The sequence below is a fragment of the Bactrocera neohumeralis genome, unplaced genomic scaffold (assembly GCF_024586455.1).
Source record: "Bactrocera neohumeralis isolate Rockhampton unplaced genomic scaffold, APGP_CSIRO_Bneo_wtdbg2-racon-allhic-juicebox.fasta_v2 cluster09, whole genome shotgun sequence".
Classification (NCBI taxonomy): Eukaryota; Metazoa; Arthropoda; class Insecta; order Diptera; family Tephritidae; genus Bactrocera; species Bactrocera neohumeralis.
The window spans coordinates 4,652,987-4,675,531 of NW_026089622.1; the positions used below are offsets into that span (position 1 = coordinate 4,652,987).

Here is a 22,545-nt window from a genome sequence, read left to right on the forward strand (position 1 = left end):
GGGGTGACTGAAGTACTTTCGCGTAGTACTCCTTTCTGCATTAAAAATAAAATAATATATTGACTTTTTGTTATTATGCACTCATATTCAAATAAAATTTAAGTTTTCGTTATAAAATGGATAAATTTTGATTATTATTTCTGTCAGCGATTTCCATTTATTTTTTATGATACATTGGTTTGTATATTAGGTGACGATATATATATATATATATATATATATATATTATATTTAAAATATGAGTTTGAGTGCATAATAACCAAAATATATAACTACTTTATATCCAAAACTTAAATTTTGTTTCAATATGAGTGCATGATAACCAAAAAATATAACCACTTTATATCCAATATTCAAACAAAATTAAAGTTTTCGTTATAAAATTTATACATTTTGGTTATTATATCTGTCAGCGATTTCAATTTGTTTTTTATGATACATTGGTTTGTATTTTAGGTGACGATATATATATAATTATATTCAAAATATGAGTTTTGGATATAAAGTGGTTATATTTTACGGTTATGATGCACTCATACATGTTGAAACAAAATTTGAGTTTTCGTACTGTACTGTAACCTTACACTTTATTACGTAACATTATTATATAATATTACTTATACATATGTATATATAAAATTGTTATATAATATTACTAATACATGTATATAATATTACTTATTTGCTTAATAAATTTAAAAAAGAAAATATCCATATGCATGAATAGAGGAATTTTTGCGAAAAAGAGGAATTTCAGCGAATTGCCTTGTCATCACATGGCAGCGCTCCATTCCCTCGTAATTTTTGGTAAACAAATGAGGTTCAAACGAGTGTAAAATGTAATTTTTAAAATAAAGATTTTTTAAATAAAAAACCTGCTAAGAGTGTAAAATGTGCATTTATTTAAAAAATTATAGTGTAATTTAATTAATTTGAAGAGAAAAATGTGAATAAAGTGGGTTTAACGTGGTGAAATAGCTTCTTGAAATGTTCGAATTTTGCGAATTTTTGAACTTTAAGGTCGAATATCTCGTAAACTAAGTACCTATAACCCTATATATTTTTTAATCAGGAGGACTTCCTCTTTCCAACGGTACCTTCAAATCGCGGCGCCAAAGAAATTTGTGCAAACTGCACAAACACCAAGTACTAAACAGTGGAAACAAAGCCTAAAGATTTGATTTGGATAATTGAGGCTGTCCTTAAACTATAAAATTACAACGAAAAGTTGTATTACTTTTTATTTATGTTGATGGCATCAATGTATATTGAATTCATTTCTAACCATAAATGTGATAACTGAAGAACAGTTCAGCCAATTTTGTGCACACTCCACGTAGCGTTTACTAAATAGTCGAAACAAAGCCTAATGATTTGGTTTGGATAGATGAGCCAGTTCTTAAGTTATAAAATTACAGCGAAAAGCTTACATTGCTAGCTAAGTTACAATTTTCGGTTGTTGTTATTTACTTATTTGCTTAGATCACTTACGTTCGCAATAACGGCGTGATTGCTGACAGTGCTAACTTAAATGTGTCACGTCTATAACATTAAAAGAAAAAATGTATATTTCATTCAAAATATATAGTACAAACAAAATTTTCATGGAAAAATCAATGTTTATAACAGATATCAAGCTTCCCGTTTGGCACGGTCGGCGTCAAATATATTTCTAATATAAATTTTCCTATTTCCAGACACGTTACATAAAACATTTATTCTTGCTGAATTATACGAGTGTATTGTCACTCTCTCCTACAGGTACAAATCTCCACAGAGCGCATAGAAATTATATGGAAAATTTGGCACAAATAAGGCAACAATATTATTGGCCTTTAATGATAAAGCAATTTAAACAATATGCGAAAAATTACAGCATATGTAACACAAATAAATATGAAAGACATCCAAAACTAATTCCAATAGGGAAAGAACCTACATATATCACAAAAAGAGGGAGAACAATTTCACATCAATATTTTTTTCGTACAGAAATTAAAATTTCGTACGTGCATTGATTCTTATTCCAAATTTTTAACGATATAATATATTGAAGACAAATCAAATTTAGAAGAAAAAATTCAAGAACTTTTATAATCATTCCCAGATGTAAAAAGAATAGTTATTAACAATACACCAGGATTAAGTACAATTCAATTCAAATCCTTAATGGAACGACTAAATATGTATTACAAATTTATTACTGTACACCACGTCATAGCACTAGTAATGGGCAAATAGAAAGCATTCATTCGACATTAATTGAAATTTCAAGAACAGGAATATTGTTTAATTATTATGAAGCAATTATTAGAGCGGCTCAACAATTTAATAATACAATACAAAATACATAATTTATTTAATAAAGAAACCCAAGTAGACTTGAAATTCATGTTACAAAAAGGTTACAAAAAGCTAGCATAAAGGAAAAATCATATATGAAAAATATATGTATAAGGAAAAGAAATCCTAAATAAAAACAAGTAAGGAAGGGCTAAGTTCGGGTGTCACCGAACATTTTATACTCTCGCATGATAAAGTGATAATCGAGATTTCAAAAATATTACATATTTTTCAAATACCGTAATTTTGTAAAGTTTTATTCCGCTATCATCATTGATTCCTAATGTACATATACATGTATTATACAGAGAAGGCATCAGATGGAATTCAAAATAGCGTTATATTGGAAGAAGGCGTGGTTGTGAACCGATTTCACCCATATTTCGTACATGCCATCAGGGTGCTAAGAAACTATTATATACCGAATTTCATTGAAATCGGTGGAGTAGTTCCCGAGATATGGGTTTTGGTCCATAAGTGGGCGACGCCACAACTATTTTCAATTTTTAAAAAAAGCCTGGGTGCACCTTCCTTCTGCCATTTCTTCCGTAAAATCTAGTGTTTCTGACTTTTTTTTTTTAGTCGGTTAACGCACTTTTAGTGATTTTCAACATAACCTTTGTATGGGAGTTGGGCGAGGTTATTATCCGATTTCTTCCATTTTTGAACTGTATATGGAAACGCCTGAAGAAAACGACTCGGTAGAGTTTGGCTGACATAGCTATAGTAGTTTCCGAGATATGTACAAAAAACTTAGTAGGGGGCGGGGCCACGCCCACTTTTCCAAAAAAATTGCGTCCAAATTTAATCTGTAATTATTTAAATTTAATTTTCTTAATTACAATGAAATAAAAGACTGGATTTATTAATTTGCAAATTTGCAGTTGAGTTACGAGCATTTATCATATTTGTTTTAATATCGTCCCTAATGTTTCTAGCAATAGTAATAAAATTACCACTATTAGGTAAATCTATATTAGTGGTGGAAAATTCTTCTGGCTCAAGTGTAATATTAATTGGTACTTCTACCTTGTACAAAATGCATATATTGTGTAGAGCGCAGCTTACGTTCAAAATTTTAACGAATTTTTCAGGCGCGTAATGTAGCTCTCTTGCAGATAACAAGCATCGAAATCTCCTTCAATACACCAAACACGCGTTCAATTAGTGATCGGCCTTTTGTAAACTGTTGGTTGAAATAGAGTTCGTCAGAACGTTCTGGCGCATTCCTATATGGTGTTAGCAGCCAAGGTTCAAGAGGATATCCGGAGTCTCCTATAATAATAATAACAAAATCATATACATAAGTGTTGCTTAGAGATGTTGATAATTTCTTTTAAAACATCAATATAATGTAATAATATATAACAATTTTATCTTATCATTTTCGTAGTTCGTCCTCAAACTTTCACGTTCTCCTGAGAGGTTCCATACGTGGGAGTCATGCGATGCGCCTCCAAATCTACCATTTACTGCCCTTATCTGCATTTTGTGATCACATATCTAAAAAAAGTTGTAGGTCATTGCACTGGAATCAATATACATAAGTATGTATGTACGTGTATATTATTGTATTTATGAATGTTCTTACCACCATTGCATTTATGCTGTGTTTTAGTTTACGATTAAAAAATAAGTGTTCATTCCGTGATTGTCGTATCAACTGGATGTGCGTCCCATCAATCACTCCAATTACACCTGGAATTCCGGACGTCAAGTAAAAGGTTCTATTTGCTTCAATTTTTTCCTCAATGGTCAATGCTTTGGGCACAGAGTTTTCTCGATGGCATCGCACACTTCCAAGATGCATCGGGAAACCGATTGTTGGGCTAGCCCTGAATGCCTATCTTGGCCGACCGAGTGTTGATACCCGCCCTGTGCGAGGAACTTCAAGGTTGTTAACAGTTTTACAATTTCTGGAATTGATGAGGTCCTTTGAGCGACTTTTAATTAGGGTCTTATTTTAAAACCGCAATTTTTTACTAACCTTTCATCGCTTAGAGACATAATGTCCGAATTATATAAAATAATTCTTCTATTAATTCATTCCTGAGAATAATAATAATTCCACAATGCCACAGAATTCATTTTTAAATTATTCAACACAGTTTTAACGAACAAATTATTATTATTTTCTTTATTTTGCTCGTTTATACTTTGACATTTTTGGAAGTAATGCCAACTATTACAAAAAAAGAAAAAAAAGCAAAGGTGAACAACATTGTTAGTGATGCGTAAGCAATACAGAGTATCAATTGCCAATCGCATCGCATTGGGCTTTCGAATCGCATTGTCTTTCGCATCGCTTTATAGAGTAAGCCCCCTGCTTTTTTAAACACAGATGTCGGATTGTGCAATAGACACAGTTCTAATTAGTTAGTTGAGATAATGAGTAATAAGGTGTTAAGTTGTTGAAATAAGAAATAAAGATAAGTGTATATGTATTAAATTGGGTCTTTAATTTATCAATCCAGTGATTGAACTAAAGAGTGAATTACAAGGTAGACGATTTATCGAGAAATCCGTTACATTATTAAAGCGAGCACGCAATGGCATCCGCTTATTCGTTTACTACGGGTATAATTTAATATAAAAATTAATAGTTATACATAGGGGAAATACATAATTATTATTTCTCTTGGAACTACTGTTGAATGAATTTTGCTTTATGTAATAGCTAGTTAAAAAAAACTTACACTTAAAAAACTTCAAGCTATAAAGTAAAAAATAATTTAGATAATAAGTTTAGAACAAAAAAGAAGAGTTTTCATAGCAGTTATTTTTCGATGTTTAATGTAGATGTTTTGATGGTAGGCATCTGAATTTTTACTACAAAAATTTTATCATAAGCATAGCTTTGCAATTGCAAAAAAAAATTGTATTACCTGAAAGTCATGTGTTTTCCATTACCACAGTTTTTGTTGTGTACGCTTTTGCATTTAAAATTTCCCGATAAATATACTTTCTTTAAGGATAAACACATATGCAATTCAAATGTCACCAACAATAGTTGAAACTTTTAGCAACTAAAAGCGTATTAAAAAAAAAGAAGATTGTTAATGTATTAAAGTGAAAAGTGACATTTTTTGGTAGATCTTATAGACCCTGTTTATGAAAATATACACTTTCAAAAAACTGACGTCGCCACTAGCAAAATAAATTTCGAGCAATCTGATCGATGGGTAGTGGACTTTTAATTCTTCCCACTCTAAAATGGGGTTACTTTAAAGAGGAGAAAGAGGAGTTGCTAACAAAATAAGAGTCTACATTTTCTCTTTGCTTCTTTTGTCATAAAACAAGTTTGCGGTGATGTTTCCAAAAATAAAAAGATATCTCAGTATCTTCATCCGAATCTTTTCTAAAATCTTAGTAACAAATTTATAACAGGTGATTCAAGTAGAGATACTTTTTTAATAGCCTTTTTTTGACAGATCTCGCGTGAGTCGTGTCAAGCTGGCATGTTATTTTTGTTCAGTATTCTTTGATATTGCATCATGGGAAGACTTACGCCCGAACTATGTTTACAAATCGCTCAACTTTCTTACGAAAATTCACAATATGTTCAACAATATTTCTTTATGTAGCTCATGCTACGTTCTGTTACCGTAATTGGCCCGGATTTTATCCAGCCAAGGTATCTAACCTTGTTTGGATCGGTAAATTTGTTCTGACTGAAGCAATTTACAGCAGCACGGTTTTTCCGCAATCCGAGTCCGGAGAAATTTCGCTGCTGCATTTGGTTTAGAAGGCTCCATCCAAACTCCACTTCGCTTAGGTGCAATATATGCGTTTAATGGAGGATAACAGCCGAATATTGTTAGGGCACTTTGTAGTGAAAACCGTTGAGGCAAACGATTGTATGAGAATTGAGCTGGCGTAACAGATAGACGATTTGACATTCTCCATAACGAATGACGAAGCCCGCACTAGAATTATAGGCAATTTTAATAGCTTGCCTGGCGACTTTCAAACAAGCAAAATCTTCCAAATATGCTGGCTCAGATGGAATAAACATGCTCTCTTAAAATATGCGATGTGTGTAAAGTTGGAAGAGTGGTCCCACTACTTAAACCCTGTGATCCTGCCAACAAAAGGTGGTCTTATCGCCCGGTAACTCTTCTTTCCCCAGTAGTGAAAAGCCTTGCTGCTCCCGACATACACTCACCACCTGACTACCAGCATGGTTTCTGCAAAGTCCACAACAGCACCTCAGAACTTAGCGTCATAAACGTGCCACCGTGTAAGAGGACGATCCACACAACACTACTTGAGGACATTGAACGCTTTCTCCATAGTTGAAGAGGTGGACTAGGACCTACCTGAGCGGTCAGGAATCATCCAAACTGTTTCGAGGTAAAAACCCCAAATTGAGAACAATTAAACAGGTGGTTCCGCCGATGATTGCACGATATTGAAGGCGGGCAATAGAATCAATGGCATGTGCTAAAAAGTAAACAGCTATCTTTCTTTCAGTGCGGACTGGACGTTAACACAGCAATCGATGACGTTTAAATTCCGTCTGTTAATAATCTAAAAATTGTATGCGTAACATTTGACAACCTGTACTATAATCCTCAAACAACCACGATAACTGCCAAAGTACAGAGCCAGAACAAAATCCTCAAGACTCTAGCCGGCAGCTCTAACGGAAAAGACAGAGAAACGTTGTTTGCAGCACACAAGGCAATCGGTGGCCGGCCGGTCTTAAACTACTTCGCAGCGGTATCGTCACCCGGATGCACTAAAAGGCAGACGAAGAATTTTCAGACGTGCCAGAACACTACACTCCGGACTATCAACAGGATGCCTCTTAATGTCTCCTGTCGAACACTTTTAATGCGAGGCCCGTAACCGTCCCTGCTTCTTCTCCAAATAAATACCCGTAGCGTATTTGCGAACTGATGACACCGAACTTCAATTTATACATGGTAAACTGCGAAGGTTATATTAGGGCACGTTTAATGGTTACAAAAAAAAACTTGAAATCTTTATGATATTACTACAGGAACCAAGACACCACAACGGTGTAGAGATCGTACACTTACACAGTCGCAGTTCGTATAATGCCGAGCTATGCTGTATTGATAAATATTAGTAGAGTGGGGCAGCTAGGCAGCGATTCTTCAGCTTCCGGACTAGAGAGCAGTTTATTATGGATTCGTATCATTGCGTAGTAAACTATCAGAGCTTAGGAAATCAGTTCGTAGGCAATTTAATTAAGCCAAATGTGAAGGAAACTGTCAGGAATACAAACTTCACTTAAGTATTTACAACAAAAATATTACGTCTGCGAAACATAACAGCTTTGGAAAATTCCGCGAAATCGTCTCCTAAAGGGCACTCCTGTATACGCATTTCTCGAAGACACTACTGGACGACCAAATTCAATCGATGTCACACATAGTCCAGATTAGGTAGTCACAATACAGTTATTTACTGCAGAGTCAATCAAGTGGGCTCTGGCTTTCTTCTTGAAATATAAGTCACCGGAGGCAGATAATATCATTCCAGCATTTCTGCAAAAAGGAAGGCAAGTTTTACTGCACCACCTTGTTGGGCTGATGAGAGATAGCCTTGCGAAGGCTTACATATATACTAGAACAATGGTAAAGTTAATCTTCATACCTACGGTAGGGAAGAAGGTCTATTCATTGAAAAAAATCTTCAGATCAATTAGTCTCACTTTCCTCATAATAAAAAGAATGAAAAAGATTATACTTATAAACGAAATAAGGTCGAATGCGCTGAAGGTGGCACCCTTACCTGCCTTACCTTACCTTATCCAAATTTCTCTGGGCAATGAAGAGCTGTAATTATGCACATTCTTAGACGTCGATAGTGGTTTTGACAATGCGTCCCACGCAAGTGATATAAAACTTGTACTGCGCATTTGAATATCAGAGATCACTATACAATAATCTAAGCTTTGTCCCTTTATTATGGAGCCTAGAGGTGGATGAGGTCATTGCTAACCAGCAATGTGATCCGTTCTCAAGGATACACTGCCGACATCATTGTATTATAGAGGTTAATTCGAGAACACTCTCTGCGATGGGCTTTAGACCTAGGAAATGGATGGTATAATACGGTTATACTAATTATCAAAACAACCATCGACCAAAATCGAGCACCAAGAAGGTCTCTGCCGGGCCTGAGGACACTAACCCATAGCGCCAGAGAGTTAGAGATGACAAATGAAGCCAAATATCTGAGTCTCACTTTGCATTCAGGTCTTCGGTGGAAGCATGCGATTCTAACCATGGTTAACGTCACAAAGCATTTATGATGATTATGATTTCGTTTGGCCGGTAAACCAATGGGTTACAAGCCAAGGTTTATCAAATGGATGAACACCACGATGCTCAGACCAGTGACAAGGACATTGAAAGCATAGCGGGTACGTGCCCAACAGCAACACTAGAGGTCATACTGGAACTCATATCGCTCCACCTGGTAATCAATCAAACTCCAAAACATACTATACTTTACATAACAGCAGAAGGGTATGGGAGAGGGAAGGTTATTTCGTTCCAACAAATGAAGGCTTTCAGTGATGAAACTCCACTGACTCCTCTCCCGTGAGACAGCATTACCAAAATGGTAAACTTTACAAAGAAGTTTATGGTTACCTTCGGCAGTAAGGCCACAGATGGTTCGAAAACGTCGGAAGGCATTGGTGCAATTGTATCATCCTTTCCATACCTATGGATATGGAACGTTTTCTTAACATTTCTTCGCTGAAGTCTTTGCTATAAGTCGGTCTATAGAAATGAATCTAACACAACGATTGCAATGAAAGTATTGCCATACTCAGCGATAGTCAAGCGGCTCTTAAAGTGATCTGAGCTTACTTGATTGCTTCGCTTTTGGTGCAGGAGATACAGCCCGGTTAAACAGCATATCAGATCGCGTTGGAGTACACTTCATCTCCAGTATCATGTTCCTAGGAATAGCCTGGAATAAACTGGTTGACAAGCTTGCAGCTGCTTAGAAGATGAATCCGATTGGTGATCACATATCATTAATAGCGTCCAGCAGGATCTTGGAATTTATCAGATGTTGGATCTCACATAGTGTGTGACAGAGGGGAGCAGAGTAGAGTTATGTTGCGATGCAAGCCTCAACTTTTTTCTGTCGATACAGCAATAAATATATTTATGTTCATAGATAGCTAAATGAATTTGAAATCACTAAAGTATCGAAAAATCGAAGATAGTAAAAGAAACAAAAATAGTGAATCCAATAGCCGATTTCACGATAAACCTGAAATGTGTTCAAAGACACAGTGATATTGCAGGTGAAGCTGCCTAAACAGGTCCCTACAATTAGAGCCGAAAAAAAGGGAATATACAATATATACCGTCTCTTGTTACTTGTATATATTTAATCGACAAACATGATCTGATCGAGTTCAGGAGGTTTTGACGTTAACTATTGGAAACGAGAAATAGCCATATTGAAATCTTATCAAACAAATCTGTAAACGGAGGGATTTGTTGCATTGTTCAAGACCACTTATAAAAAATGTAAAACAATGAATGAATTTGTGAAATTTCATTGTATTTGATGAAACGTGTTGTAATCTCCAGCATCATAGCATTATTAAAAACATTTATTGATTGAGAGCTAACAAACTTAAATTCTTTTATTGGGTTAATACCCAAAAGGTCAAAAGTCAGTTATTTTAAGATACCATAAAAAGATTTAAATACTTTCTCTATATATTAATTAACCACTATATAGTAATATGTTTTTTCGTACTAAATGTTAGTTGTTTTAATTTAAATGCCCAAAAATTATTTTGTCCAATCTGGCCATAATGAAAAATTTTATAAAAAACCCTAATTTTGAAGTGCTCTCCCACTGGAATAAGTTGGATATCTCTTTATCCATGGTTCACAGTAATTGAAATCTCAAGAAAAAAATTGGCAGTAGTCCAAAAGTTATATACAACTTCTTGCGTAATTAGTTGGAGTACGGTCGAAATAATAAAATGTGTAACAATAAGGTTATTTGCGATTTTAAAAAAAGAAAAATTTTGAAAAAGGCACCCAAATCACTTGAATCGATCACAAGTCAAGGCAAATAATGGTGCTAAAGAGAGGTTGGGTGCGTTCGAGATGGCAATCACGACAGCAGCGTTACAAATTTCTCAAAGTATCACGTTCTACGCGAATTTGTGGCAACCCTTGCAACAGCATCTCGTTCTACCGTCACTTTTTACTGCCAGACGTCAATTACCCCTGCGGGTAGGGTTAAGAATATACCCGTGGTAAGGCATGCCTGTCGTAAGAGGCGACTAAAATCCATATGCACTATATCTTTCATTATATGCTACCTTAAAATGTCAGCATAGTCTATGTCAGAAATAGTGCTACAATACTCAGCTTGAAATGATATTATAGGTTTTATATTTATTCCTAATATAAGACATTTATTGTTCAAACGACAAATGTCACCAGTCATTGAGTTTTGGGGGCTCAACTGGTAGTAGCAAAAGCTACAAGGTGTCACCAGAGACTTTAACCTGGTACCACGAGAAGCAGTTAGCCCTTGGAGTTTACTCCAATCTGCTCATTCGGTTTGGCCCGTTGGGGATTCGTGGTGGCTGCAGTTTGAACCTAAAGGCAGGCAGGATTGAAAAATGTCAGTCCAATGTGCAGTCGCATTGCGGCCGAGTGCCGGACCCAAAGTACGGCAGAGGTTTTAGGTCGGCCTCGTACCCGGCCAAGGTAACTAAGGTGTCCCTATCCACCTGAACCAATTGGAACCAAAGTGTACGTGCTAATTGCATTTATACTTTGGGGCGCTGATCAACGCACTGTTGTGATCTATGTGCTTCTAGAAAGCACCGTGAGGTTAGACCGTCGCCGGCAGGTACTCACGTAAAGCACTCTGAACATTGACTGACGTCAATATCGTGCAATCATCGGCGTACGTAGTTTTTACCACCATCCACTTATGTAGTTTATAGTACACCTCTTCAACCATGGACAGAGCATCGATTTCCTGTCCTCAAGTAGCGCTGTGTGGTTGCATGTGTAAAAGACTTTTGACAAGTCCACCGCTACGAGGATCATTTGTGCACTTTGCAGAAGCCATGCTGGTGGTCAGATGGTTAATGAATGTCGTAGCCTCAAATATTTTCACTACTGGGGAAAGGAGATCTGTTGGACAATAGTCTCCGTTTTTTTGGGCGAGATTCCTAGATCTCAGTAGGGGGATCGCTCTACCGACTTTCTACACATTGGTATTAGTCTAAGATCCCACCATAGCACGACCATCACCCATCGTATTACGGGATGAAAATATTTTTTATATAAAATTTGTTAAATTAAAATATTAATTTCGAGGAGGTTGCCTGGAAATTGTGATGCTAAGTGTAAATAATTAATAATTAAAAAAAGATTTTTTTTTTAACATTACACCCACTCTCCTACGCAATAAGCAGTAGACTAATCGAAAGCATATAGCTTGTAGAATATGCAAACACTGGGTTGCCTTCTTTTTCCCGGTGCAATTATTGGGTTGCCAGGTACATACAGGTAACTTAAAAATAGTGATTTGCACCTATCGACTTACGCGATAAACCTTATACCAAAATAAAGATAATTTTATTGCGAGTATAATGATATAAGGTTGCCTGCGAATTGGTGCTGAATCCCGGTTGTCGAGTATTAAAAAACGAAATATTCGTGCGGCTGAATACGTGCGAAAGATACGTCCGAGGAATGTATTCAGTGCCAAAGAAAAGGACGCAGCATTGCAGTTGTGTGTCGCTCCTTCGTCGAAAAAAAAACAGCCTTGGTACATTTTTTAGCTGAGTATTGGGAAAACCAAAATTTGGTAGCGATCATCGGAAATAAAAAGATTTTTTTAACTGTTGACCACCAGTGTTTCTCTTACGAAGTCCAACAAAATTCCATAAAAAAAGTGAAGAAGTTGATTATGTGTCATCATGAAGATGCATATAAAGCGCCACCTGAGTCGAAAATTTTAATTAATGCCTCTGATACCGATGTTCTGGTTATTTTGCTGGGAAATATTCACAAAATTCAGCATTCTGAAATTTGCCTAGCCAATTCAGCGACAAAAAATAAAAATTATCAACATTTGGAGTGCATTAATTGCACTTTTACATTACAAGTTATGCCTAAGTATTCCAGCTTTCCATGCATTTACAGGATGTGATTATACGGCTGCATTCTACAATAAAGGAAAAGTGAAACCATGTATATAAATTATTTTCCAAAAACGAAAAGTATCAGACAGTTTTTTCATCATTGACAGATGAAGCTGGTGTTTTTATCAACGAAAAAATGGACACAGCTCAAGAGTTCACAGCTAATATGTATGGTATAAAAAACTGCAATAGGGTGAATGAAGCGTAATATCGAAATTTTGTGAAAAGTTATTCTTCAAAAGAAGACAACGAAAAATTCTTTAAAAAAAATTAAAAGTTTTGACTCAAATACTATACCACCGTGCTGGATATCACTTAAACAAAAAACTTTAAGAACAATTTTTGTGAATTCTATGTGGCTTCATGCAACGGATCCTGAATGTGTTAAACTACAGCCTGAAACCTGCTTTTGGTTTGTTGATGATTATCTAAAACCAACAGGATTCATTGGGGACCAAACGCCTTTAACAGTACAAGATATTGCTGAAATGACAGAAAAAGAAAATAGTGACGACGAATGTTCAGAACTTGAAGATGCCAGTTTTTCTTTGGATGAATCAGATTTTGAATAATTTTTAATCACTATGTTATTGTATTTATAACAAATGGCACAGAATACGTTCCTCGGACGTATCTTTCGCACGTATTCAGCCGCACGAATATTTCGTTTTTTAATACTCGACAACCGGGATTCAGCACCAATTTTTCGCAGGCAACCTTATATCATTATACTCGCAATAAAATTATCTTTATTTTGGTATAAGGTTTATCGCGTAAGTCGATAGGTGCAAATCACTATTTTTAAGTTACCTGTATGTACCTGGCAACCCAATAATTGCACCGGGAAAAAGAAGGCAACCCAGTGTTTGCATATTCTACAAGCTATATGCTTTCGATTAGTCTACTGCTTATTGCGTAAGAGAGTGGGTGTAATGTTAAAAAAAAAATCTTTTTTTAATTATTAATTATTTACACTTAGCATCACAATTTCCAGGCAACCTCCTCGAAATTAATATTTTAATTTAACAAATTTTATATAAAAAATATTTTCATCCCGTAATACGATGGGTGATGGTCTTACTATGGTGGGATCTCCTACTATATCTGAAGAGTGATCAGCGACAGGTAGAGGATCTTGGTTAGGAAGCTAACTGCCTTAGAGCTATGGAAAGTGTTTTAGCATCAGCAAGTTTATTCCATCTGGGCCAACAGGTTTGGAATCTCCTACGATATCTTTAGTTAATAAAGTTCTAAATATAATTGAACAACGTATTTTTGCCCAGTGGATTAAAATTCAAATGACTGAGGATGATAGGCATACAGGTGCAAATCATGACTCATTCGTTTACAATGTTAGTTATGACATTTTGATCTTGGGTAAGACTTTTTATCGTGTTTATTGCAAAATAATTGGAGCAATGTAATTTCTTAGGCGATGCTGGCTATCCTCTGCACAAATTTTTATTGATGCCTTTTCGCTTGGCGGCAGCTTTTCCACCACAAGCACACTACAACACTGTACTCTCAAAGGCCCGGAATATTGTAGAGCACACAATTGTTGTACTCGAAGAAGTAGATTTCGATCTTGGTTTACATAACACACCTGAAAAGGCTACGCAAATTGTTAATGCTTGTTACGCATTGCACAATATTTGGCTCGAAATAATTCGCAAAAATATTATGGCTTCCCTCAAAATAATTAAGATATTACACTTCATTTATTCTTTATAATGAATAATTTATTCAGTCTTATTTATAAAATAATAGAGAATATCACTTCGTGCGGTAAATAATCTAAAAAAAAAATTAAAATCATTGTGAAGATTTTAATCTGGCAATTTTGGGGAGCTGAACCTCAATTTTAAGCGCATGGAGTTCATGCGCATCGCTTGTCTTTCTTTCATAGATCTTCATTTTCCTTTCTTTCAAGTCCAAAGCTTCTTTTCGAAGAGTATATGATTTATGCAAAGTTTTCTCCTACTGTCCAATGTTTTTTTATTTGCTGAGTTGAATGGAGTTGCAGCCTTTCCTACTCCATGCAATCGTTCGCCCTCCTCAACTGAATTCTTCTGGTTGGGTATGGAATCGATGACATGTGTTCAAAAGTAAACGGATATCTCTCCGACCTTTCTCATATTTTCTCTGCACGGAATTCAACAATATCCCTCACCAAATCCACTGCGACCATATTTACAATGGATGAAGGAGTACAGACCTTAATATTGCAGTCGATAGCGTCAAGATTCCGACTGTATATAATCCTAAGATTTTAGATGTATCTTTTGACGGTCTATGCTCCTTCACTCCTTGTACAACCGCGATTATTGCCAAAGTACAGAGCCGAGAAAATATTATCAAGTCGCTAGCCGGCAGCACATGTGGAAAGGACAAATAAAACGTTGTTGCCAACTTACAAGGCAGTCGACCGGCCAATCCTCAATACGCCGCACCAATATGGTCGCGTAGATGCAGTGAAACGCAGACGAAGAATCTTCAGACTTGAACACTGCACTCCGGACTACGACAGGATGTCTCCTATAGAACACCTACATAGTGGGGCCCGTATGCTCCCAGTTAAGGAACATAATGAACTCCTCTCCAAGCAGTTCCTGCTGAGATGCTTTCGCCGAAATCACCCCTGCAGTCACCAGCTTGGAGTGGAACCGCCTCCTAGGAACATCAAGACGTCATTCCTCAAGTACGTTGAAGACATTAGACAGTACGCCAACCAGACTTCAGACGCAACAAACCTTCGACAAGGACTGAACGCCATTCTCAGCGGAGCCATGAACACCTTCACCGACTCCCTTCCAGTGAATGGCGTACTCGGAGTCAAACCACCACCCATCGCAGACTAAAAGCTCGAGTTGCCACGAGAAACGAGAGTAACCCTTGCGCAGCTTTGTTCTGGATACTGTAGCAGGTTAAACTCCGACTTCTCCAGAATAGATGAGCCGACATATCCAATATATGTCCTGCGTGCACTGCCTCCGCATGACACTGGCCACCTCTTTGCATGCCACACCAATCCAACTTATTTAGTACACCTCTCCCTTTGGTCTGACCCCGTCAACACATCACGTTTTTTGGGCCTTCCGTTAGATGACGTCGACAACAACTTGGCTAACCCTTACCTTTCTAACGGGGACTAGGTACTCGTTAGAACAACAACAACATCGTCAGACATAGGGCGTAGAGAGAATAAGGAAAAAAGTCAATGTCGTATAGATTTTGAGTTAAAATAATATTTTTCTCTTATAAAATGTGTATATCAAATAATTATAAATTAATTAGTGTTATAGAATCATTGTTGGAAAATTAAAACTAATTACTGTTTTAAATATCGGCAGGGAGACATTAGAAATTCTTTGAGAAAATCTATACCACTGGGTAAAAATTGTAACTCATCAGAAAATGCATAAAGCGGGGGAGATATAATATCTTTAACTGACAAAGTTCGAATATTATTTATTTCTATCTGGAACTCAATTTTTTTAAGTAACGGATTATTATCTCTGATTCCTTCAAACGCGCGTGTAAACTTTCGCACAATCACTCGATTTGAGTATCTGAAAAAATACCAAGTTATTATATTTAACAAAATAAAATGTTTAGAAATACCTAATCAAAGAAGCTTCCTCTCTGCAAACTAGTATCCACAGGCTGCGAGCATCTCCAAGTATGTTAGTGCAAACTTCATCCATGTGTTGCAATAGCTTAAGTATAGGATCTTCATTATTATAAGCATGTGAAAGCAATTTTAAATCAACTGGCAAATTAATCTTGAGATTGAAATCTAAGATGTGATCAATCGGCTTCCAAAATTCTGCAACAAAAATTAATATTATACATCTAAGAAACCATATGCATATACATAAATAATGCATTAAAATAATCAGAAAACAAATAACTTTTTGCAAATAAAACAAACCCAAACCAGTGTGCCGTCATGCAAGAATTTTTGCGCTCGAACGCATAGCGATGAAAATTAAAATAGAACAAAAAGGCCGAATTTGTGTTGTTTTGTTCACGTTATAAAAGCGAATGTAATTTATTTAAGCAATTGTTACATCTAATGTATGACAGGATTGCAGTGTGCCAAAATTTACAAAAAGTAGTAAGTGATGCCACTTAATTATCAGGTGGCGCTCTGAACATAGAACAATTCGCTAGAAATGGAATCTCGTTACATTAATTGAGGCCTCCCAAAGGCCTCCGTAATGAGGAGACCGAGGTCAATCCCTTCTACAAGACACTGCCGATAAACTGCTTCAAGATGTTGCTGTTTAAGAAATTGTTGCTGTAATTCTGACATTTCATTTTTTGCTCCAACAAAGTTTGTTGCGTAATCAGACCTAATGATTTTTGGTTTTCCACGAATACAATAAAAACGACGCAATGCTGCTACAAAGGATTGACTTGATGGATCCCTTACAACTTCCGTATGAACCGCCGTCGAAGTAAAACATATGAAGAGACTTATGTAATATTTCTTTGATGATCTGCTTCTCTTATTTCAGATTGGTAGTAGAACGGTCCACAATAGTCAACTCCGATGATTAGAAAGGGCCGACTTTGACGGACGTGGTTTTCTAGTAAATTTCCCATAATCTGTCCCCAAATCTTGGGCCTTAGTCTGAAACATTGCCGGCACTTGTTCACTATGCGACTCACCACATTTTTGTCTGCCAGGGGCACTTAGCGCTGTCGTATTGCAGTGAGTAATGCTTGAGGTCCGGCATGTAGATTTTGATGTTGAAAATGTGTTATAATAAATTCTGATCAGGAATGTCCCTTGAGTAGAATGATTGAATATCGTGAAAGGAAATCCAATAATGCATTTTCTAAACGACACCTACTCAGATAATTCCAAATGAGTTAACAATGGTGACAAGAACGCTATTTTGCTCGAAGTACTTTTTGGCAGAGAACTTTTAAGATCCTTGTATTCAGAAGAAAAATTCACTCTTTGCACCATGCGAGGTAAATACCATGTTCATTGTTTAATATGTGTTTTGATGAAACTGTGTACGTAACCATATATGCCCTGCATTACTGTGAGAGTTTATATATTTACAATGACACGAAATATGAGTTACTGAAGTTGACGAAAGTAATGCATTTCTCCACTGTTCAGGTAAATTTCCAATGCGAATACTTACATTTAGACCAATTTATTTTCGAATCAAGCAGAAATGGGGGCCCAAATTTCCAAAGTGAAGAGTTTGATAACTCTATGGGCGATGCATCTCTCGATGCATGTCATGTATGTCAGATGTGTTGGTACATACCGCCACTCCATGCTATTTGTTAAATGTTGTATACTTGTAATACGATTGGCGACAAAAATATTAAAATATGAAGGCTGCTCCTTGATCCATGACAAAACCGTGGTAGAATCCGACCAACAAAAGAACCGACAGTTAAATATTCGTAAATTGTATATAGACTGAATTACTTGAGCCAGAAGCGTAGCTGCAAATAACTTTGGTTTAAGAACCGCTTTTAATGGGGCGACCCTTTCGAACAAAGCAACGTGGAATATGCATGCCCATCTATACGAGACACAACGTAGGTGCAGGTGCCGTAAGCTGACAGGCGCCATCGCAAAATCCATGTAACTCCAAACTAGAATTTGATTAGTCAACATATCGTGGAAAAGTTCTATACTCTAAATTCATCGTAAAGTTGAAGCCACGCTACGCTGTTTGATAAGTCATTGGTAGACTTTCGTCGATCGATCTTCTCCTCCCACAGTCTCTGAAAGAATGTTTTGCCTTGCACACTACGGGTCTAATTAATCCCAATGGATCATAAAGTTGAGCTATAACCGAGAAATAAACGAAAATATGAAAATATTAGCATCGGGATTCCATTGAAATCCAAGCGTCTTTATCAAAACACTTCCATCATCGAATTTCATTAATTTCTTCCTATCTGTATCCGGCACATTGCTAATTACTTCTGGTTTATTTACTTTAATACAAACAAATTCACGTACATATTTAAATATTTTTTTTATAATTTTTGAACACAATTTTCGAATTTTATTTCTTTTACTTCTTCAATGATGTGAACATCGGTGATTAAGTCGTCGATAAAAATCGCGTTGAACTATTTTGGAGCCAATAGGGTAAAAAAAATGCTTCATCGGACGCAACTTGATACATGGTGCGAATAGCTAAAAATGGTGCAGACTTTGTCCCATACGTTATCGCATGGAGTTTGAATATTTTTGGCATCCTTTGGATCGTCTCTCTAAAGTATGCACTGCAAGTAATTATCAGGAGCGGTGACTCGGCTGCACCGATTCATTTTGCAAATGTCTTCTGTTAGGGCGACTGAATTAGCACTAAAATGAAGAAGAGTGTCGGCTAACTTTGCTTGAATCGTTGGACTTGCCATCAATGTATAGCTCAATGAATAACCAGTTGTGGTCGGTGCTGACCCGTCGAATACGACCGTAAGCTTTGTTGTTGTGCTATCGTTTTTGAACACGTAATGATGTGGGAGAAAATATGTGGGCACCGATGGCTTTGGCTTCGATACGGGAGACATATGTTGAAGTTCGAGCTTTTCCCTCATAAGCGATACGCATTGTAATTTTATTATTACGTTCGAGACGCCACTCGAGAGTTAGATACCGTCGTAACGCTTGTTCGGAGGAATCACCAAGAAGGCTAATACAGGACTTTAGAGCGAAACGAATATTCGATGATCTGTGTCACACTCAAGCGGGATTGTTATTATTGTTGTATACTATGATAGTCTTCGTGCTTTGCCCACCTGATGCGATCAGCAAGGTTGATATTCACGGGAATATCCAAATCACTGATTTCAAGTGGATAATTCTGCTGATAATCGGTGATTGTTGGAGTTACGGCAGATTCTAAGTTTGCACTGAAGCTACTATGTACAAAATGAATTGAAATGTTAACGCTAGAATTAACCATAAATTCCGATACCGGAGACTGCTAAAGACGATTTAGATTTTTTTAATTTGTAATTGCTAATCTGTCACCATAAAGTTGAGTTGAGAAACAAAGTCGAGAATCGCGCCACATGCTATTGCCGATCCGACACTGTTGCGAACGAAAACAATAGAAGTTGCAAGTAGCACACATGTTTTTGACAAATCGCACAACTTTTTGTAGTAGTTTTAGAATACTTTGTATTGCTCATCTTCATAGTATGAGTCACTTTTTCTAATGTTTGACGTCTCCTCTGCAAGAACGTATATAGATGGATATTTAATACTGAGGTATTGCACTGCGACCTAGGGTCTATTATGCCCTCTCCTATATCACATATTGTCACCAAAGTCCAGCATCGTGAATAATTCCAGGAGCCTGCTGGGCGCTACTGAGGTGATATGATCTCTGTCCATGTAGATGGAACCCAGGGCCTTAAGCCTGCTTCTGCAAATTGCTGGACAATCCAGAATCAGGTGTGCTGGCTCCTGTTTCAAGCCGCAGAACCGGCAGTTTGCGCAAGAGACTATGTCCATGTTGGACAAGTGCTTCCTGCTTGGCATGGCGCATTCCTGCTGCCTGCTGCCAGTGCTGTTCTCTTTTCACTCTTTCATCCGTGCGGAGCAGCTCCTCAAGAGTGTGGGACCCCACCGTAATGCAGTGTTCCATCATCTTGGACGCTACCGTAGAGCGAGCTAGTTCGTCGGCTAGCTTATTTCCGGCTACCCCTTTATGTCCCGGCACCCAGATTAGGTGTACCCACTGATAGGCGGTTCAGCCTTCCTATGCACTCCTATACTAAAAGCGATTTAACCTCATATGCTGAGATCGCTTTTAGTGCCAACGAAGAACGTAGCCATGGCTGTCCACGCGGACGATTCCTCAATCGAAACCTTTTCTTCCCTCAATGCATGTGTTTCAGGATCCAATTTCTGTGCAGCGATGTACTGAAGCAAGCAATCGGCAATTTGTTCGAACGTACCTAACGAATGCAAGGCTCGAACATGCGATACTAATTTGTCTACTTGCGACCACAACTCCCCCGATTTAGCTCTTGAATGTGTACCTAAATAATCAAACGTCGATTATTGAATCTAAGTAATTCATAGCAATTGCGTAGTTTTCGTTACGCATTTCAAGTTATTGAATAGTATCCAGTGCAGCAAGATTGACAATTCTGTATCTTCGTATACTATTCTTTGAAATATGCCAATAAAGTTCGGCCACTCTGTATACAATGACAGTGAAAATAAACAACCGAATTAAATCAGAAGACTGTACTTTTTAATTTTGTGACTTTTAAGTATGTTTTCCAAAGGCATGAAAGTCAATTATTTAAAAATAACCTACAGTGCCTTAAAGCCGTCATTAAAAACACGGGTTACTCCACAAAATATTAAAAGCATACACATTTAGATATATTTATAAAATTCCCAGAACAGCCGGTTTAAGAGCTGTTATTTCGGTGATATAACCCCGTTTGGATTAGTAAAAAAAAATTTAAAAAAAGATATAATGCACGAACACTTTATTGGAGTATAAATAGTGAAATTGTTCCAATTTTTATGTATAGCTGTGAAACAATGTAATGCATTTTATTTATTTTTCATTTAGTATAAAATGAAATATGTCATAAACAAATACGCATTAAAATTAAAAAAAAAACATTGAAGTATGTTACTGATTTTTATCGAAGAACTTTTTATTAGGTGCTGTACGAAGGCTTTATTAGAACACTATATATAAAGCAAAGTATAGTTCAATATTTAAATATTATGATATACGAAAAAACTACAACTCGGAAACTGTTGAGTTACATTTATAGGAAACAAAAAATGAAAAAGTCAGCCAGGTTTACACATTCGGTATATGGGGGCTTGAAAAATATGGTTCGATTTCGATCATTTCTAGATACGAGGTGATATACATTTATTGCACAACATGAGCAAAGTTTAACTCCGATATCGTTATTGGTGCTTCAGGTTATAGAATCAATCATATTACTATTTATTTTATTTTTAATAAAAATATGAATTTGATTTAAATATTGCAAAAACAAAAGTAAAATACAAATTACAAAATTCAGAGGACAAATAAAATGGAGTAATTTTAAAGTTCCCTTTAAAGTTTAATACAGATGCACATCTTCTAAACATAGACCGAATTAGATACGGCAAAAACTATGTGGAGCAGAATAGCAGATCTTTTGATTCTTTTCTTAGTTCCGCCTTATTTTCTGGTTGAACAGGCCCAATCTTCCCCTTAACGATTTTCTATAAGTTTTCGCCACGGCGTTTGAAGGATTTAGACCATTTTTTTTCATATCCACCCCAAATAGTGTGTCGTTTTGCAAACTGAATACGATTGCATCTGTCATATGCTCAGCATTGGCACCTTTTGGAACAATCTGCTACACAGGACGAATGTTACAAGTGCTTTTAATCCGTTTCATATATTAACGTTTGCTTATATTAGGATTTATCCACATTCATTGTACAAAGTTTATATCGATTTTTATGAAACTCTTCCATACCATCTTGGCTCGGAAATTAAATTCTTCTGACATATTTGGTGAGTTATCACACCTTTAATAGTTTTCAACAGACCACCTATGTACATAAGTGTTATATATTGTGACAAAAAAGTACCCGGAAATTGTAAATAAAACGCAAATTATTTAATTATTCATTAATATTCATTTTGTCGCCTTCAAAGTATCCCCATCCAGAAATAATACACTTATATCCAACGATTTTTCCAGTCCTCGAAACACTTTTCAAAAGCATTTTTTGGGATGGCCTTCAGCTCTTTCGGCGAATTTTGTTATATCTCTTCGATTGACTGAAAACGGGTTCCAGTTTGGGGAAGTAAAAAAATCACACGGAGTCAAATCTGGTGAATACGGTAATTGATCGAAGGTATTCATTTTGTTTATGCATTAAATTCCATCACATTCGTGGTTCTATGCGATGGTGCATTATCATCGTGTAAAACCCATGAATTTTTCTTCTCATGACCACATAGAACTCCTTATTGACCGTCTGTCGC

At 36.4% G+C, this 22,545-nt stretch overlaps 1 protein-coding gene and 1 long non-coding RNA gene across 4 annotated transcripts in view; one reads left to right on the forward strand and one right to left on the reverse strand.

The window, feature by feature from the left end:
- Positions 1-930: 930 nt before the first annotated feature.
- Positions 931-15,655, forward strand: LOC126763981 (uncharacterized). Its single transcript, XR_007667729.1, has 4 exons — positions 931-1,564; positions 1,698-6,696; positions 6,817-13,903; positions 13,959-15,655. It is a non-coding gene; the product is annotated as an uncharacterized LOC126763981 (long non-coding RNA).
- A 96-nt stretch (positions 15,656-15,751) lies between these two features.
- The window catches only part of LOC126763882 (uncharacterized), a 59,475-nt gene continuing 52,681 nt past the window's right edge, over positions 15,752-22,545 (reverse strand). For 2 of the 3 annotated variants that reach the window (XM_050481630.1, XM_050481629.1), the window contains exons 10-11: positions 16,148-16,352; positions 15,752-16,095 (exon numbers count right to left, since the gene is read on the reverse strand). In XM_050481630.1, coding sequence (XP_050337587.1) covers positions 15,855-16,095; positions 16,148-16,352 — 446 coding nt within the window. In that variant the 3' untranslated portion in view covers positions 15,752-15,854. Of the gene's footprint in view, positions 16,096-16,147; positions 16,353-22,545 lie in introns of those variants that run through there. The other variant, XM_050481632.1, reaches the window with a different exon arrangement.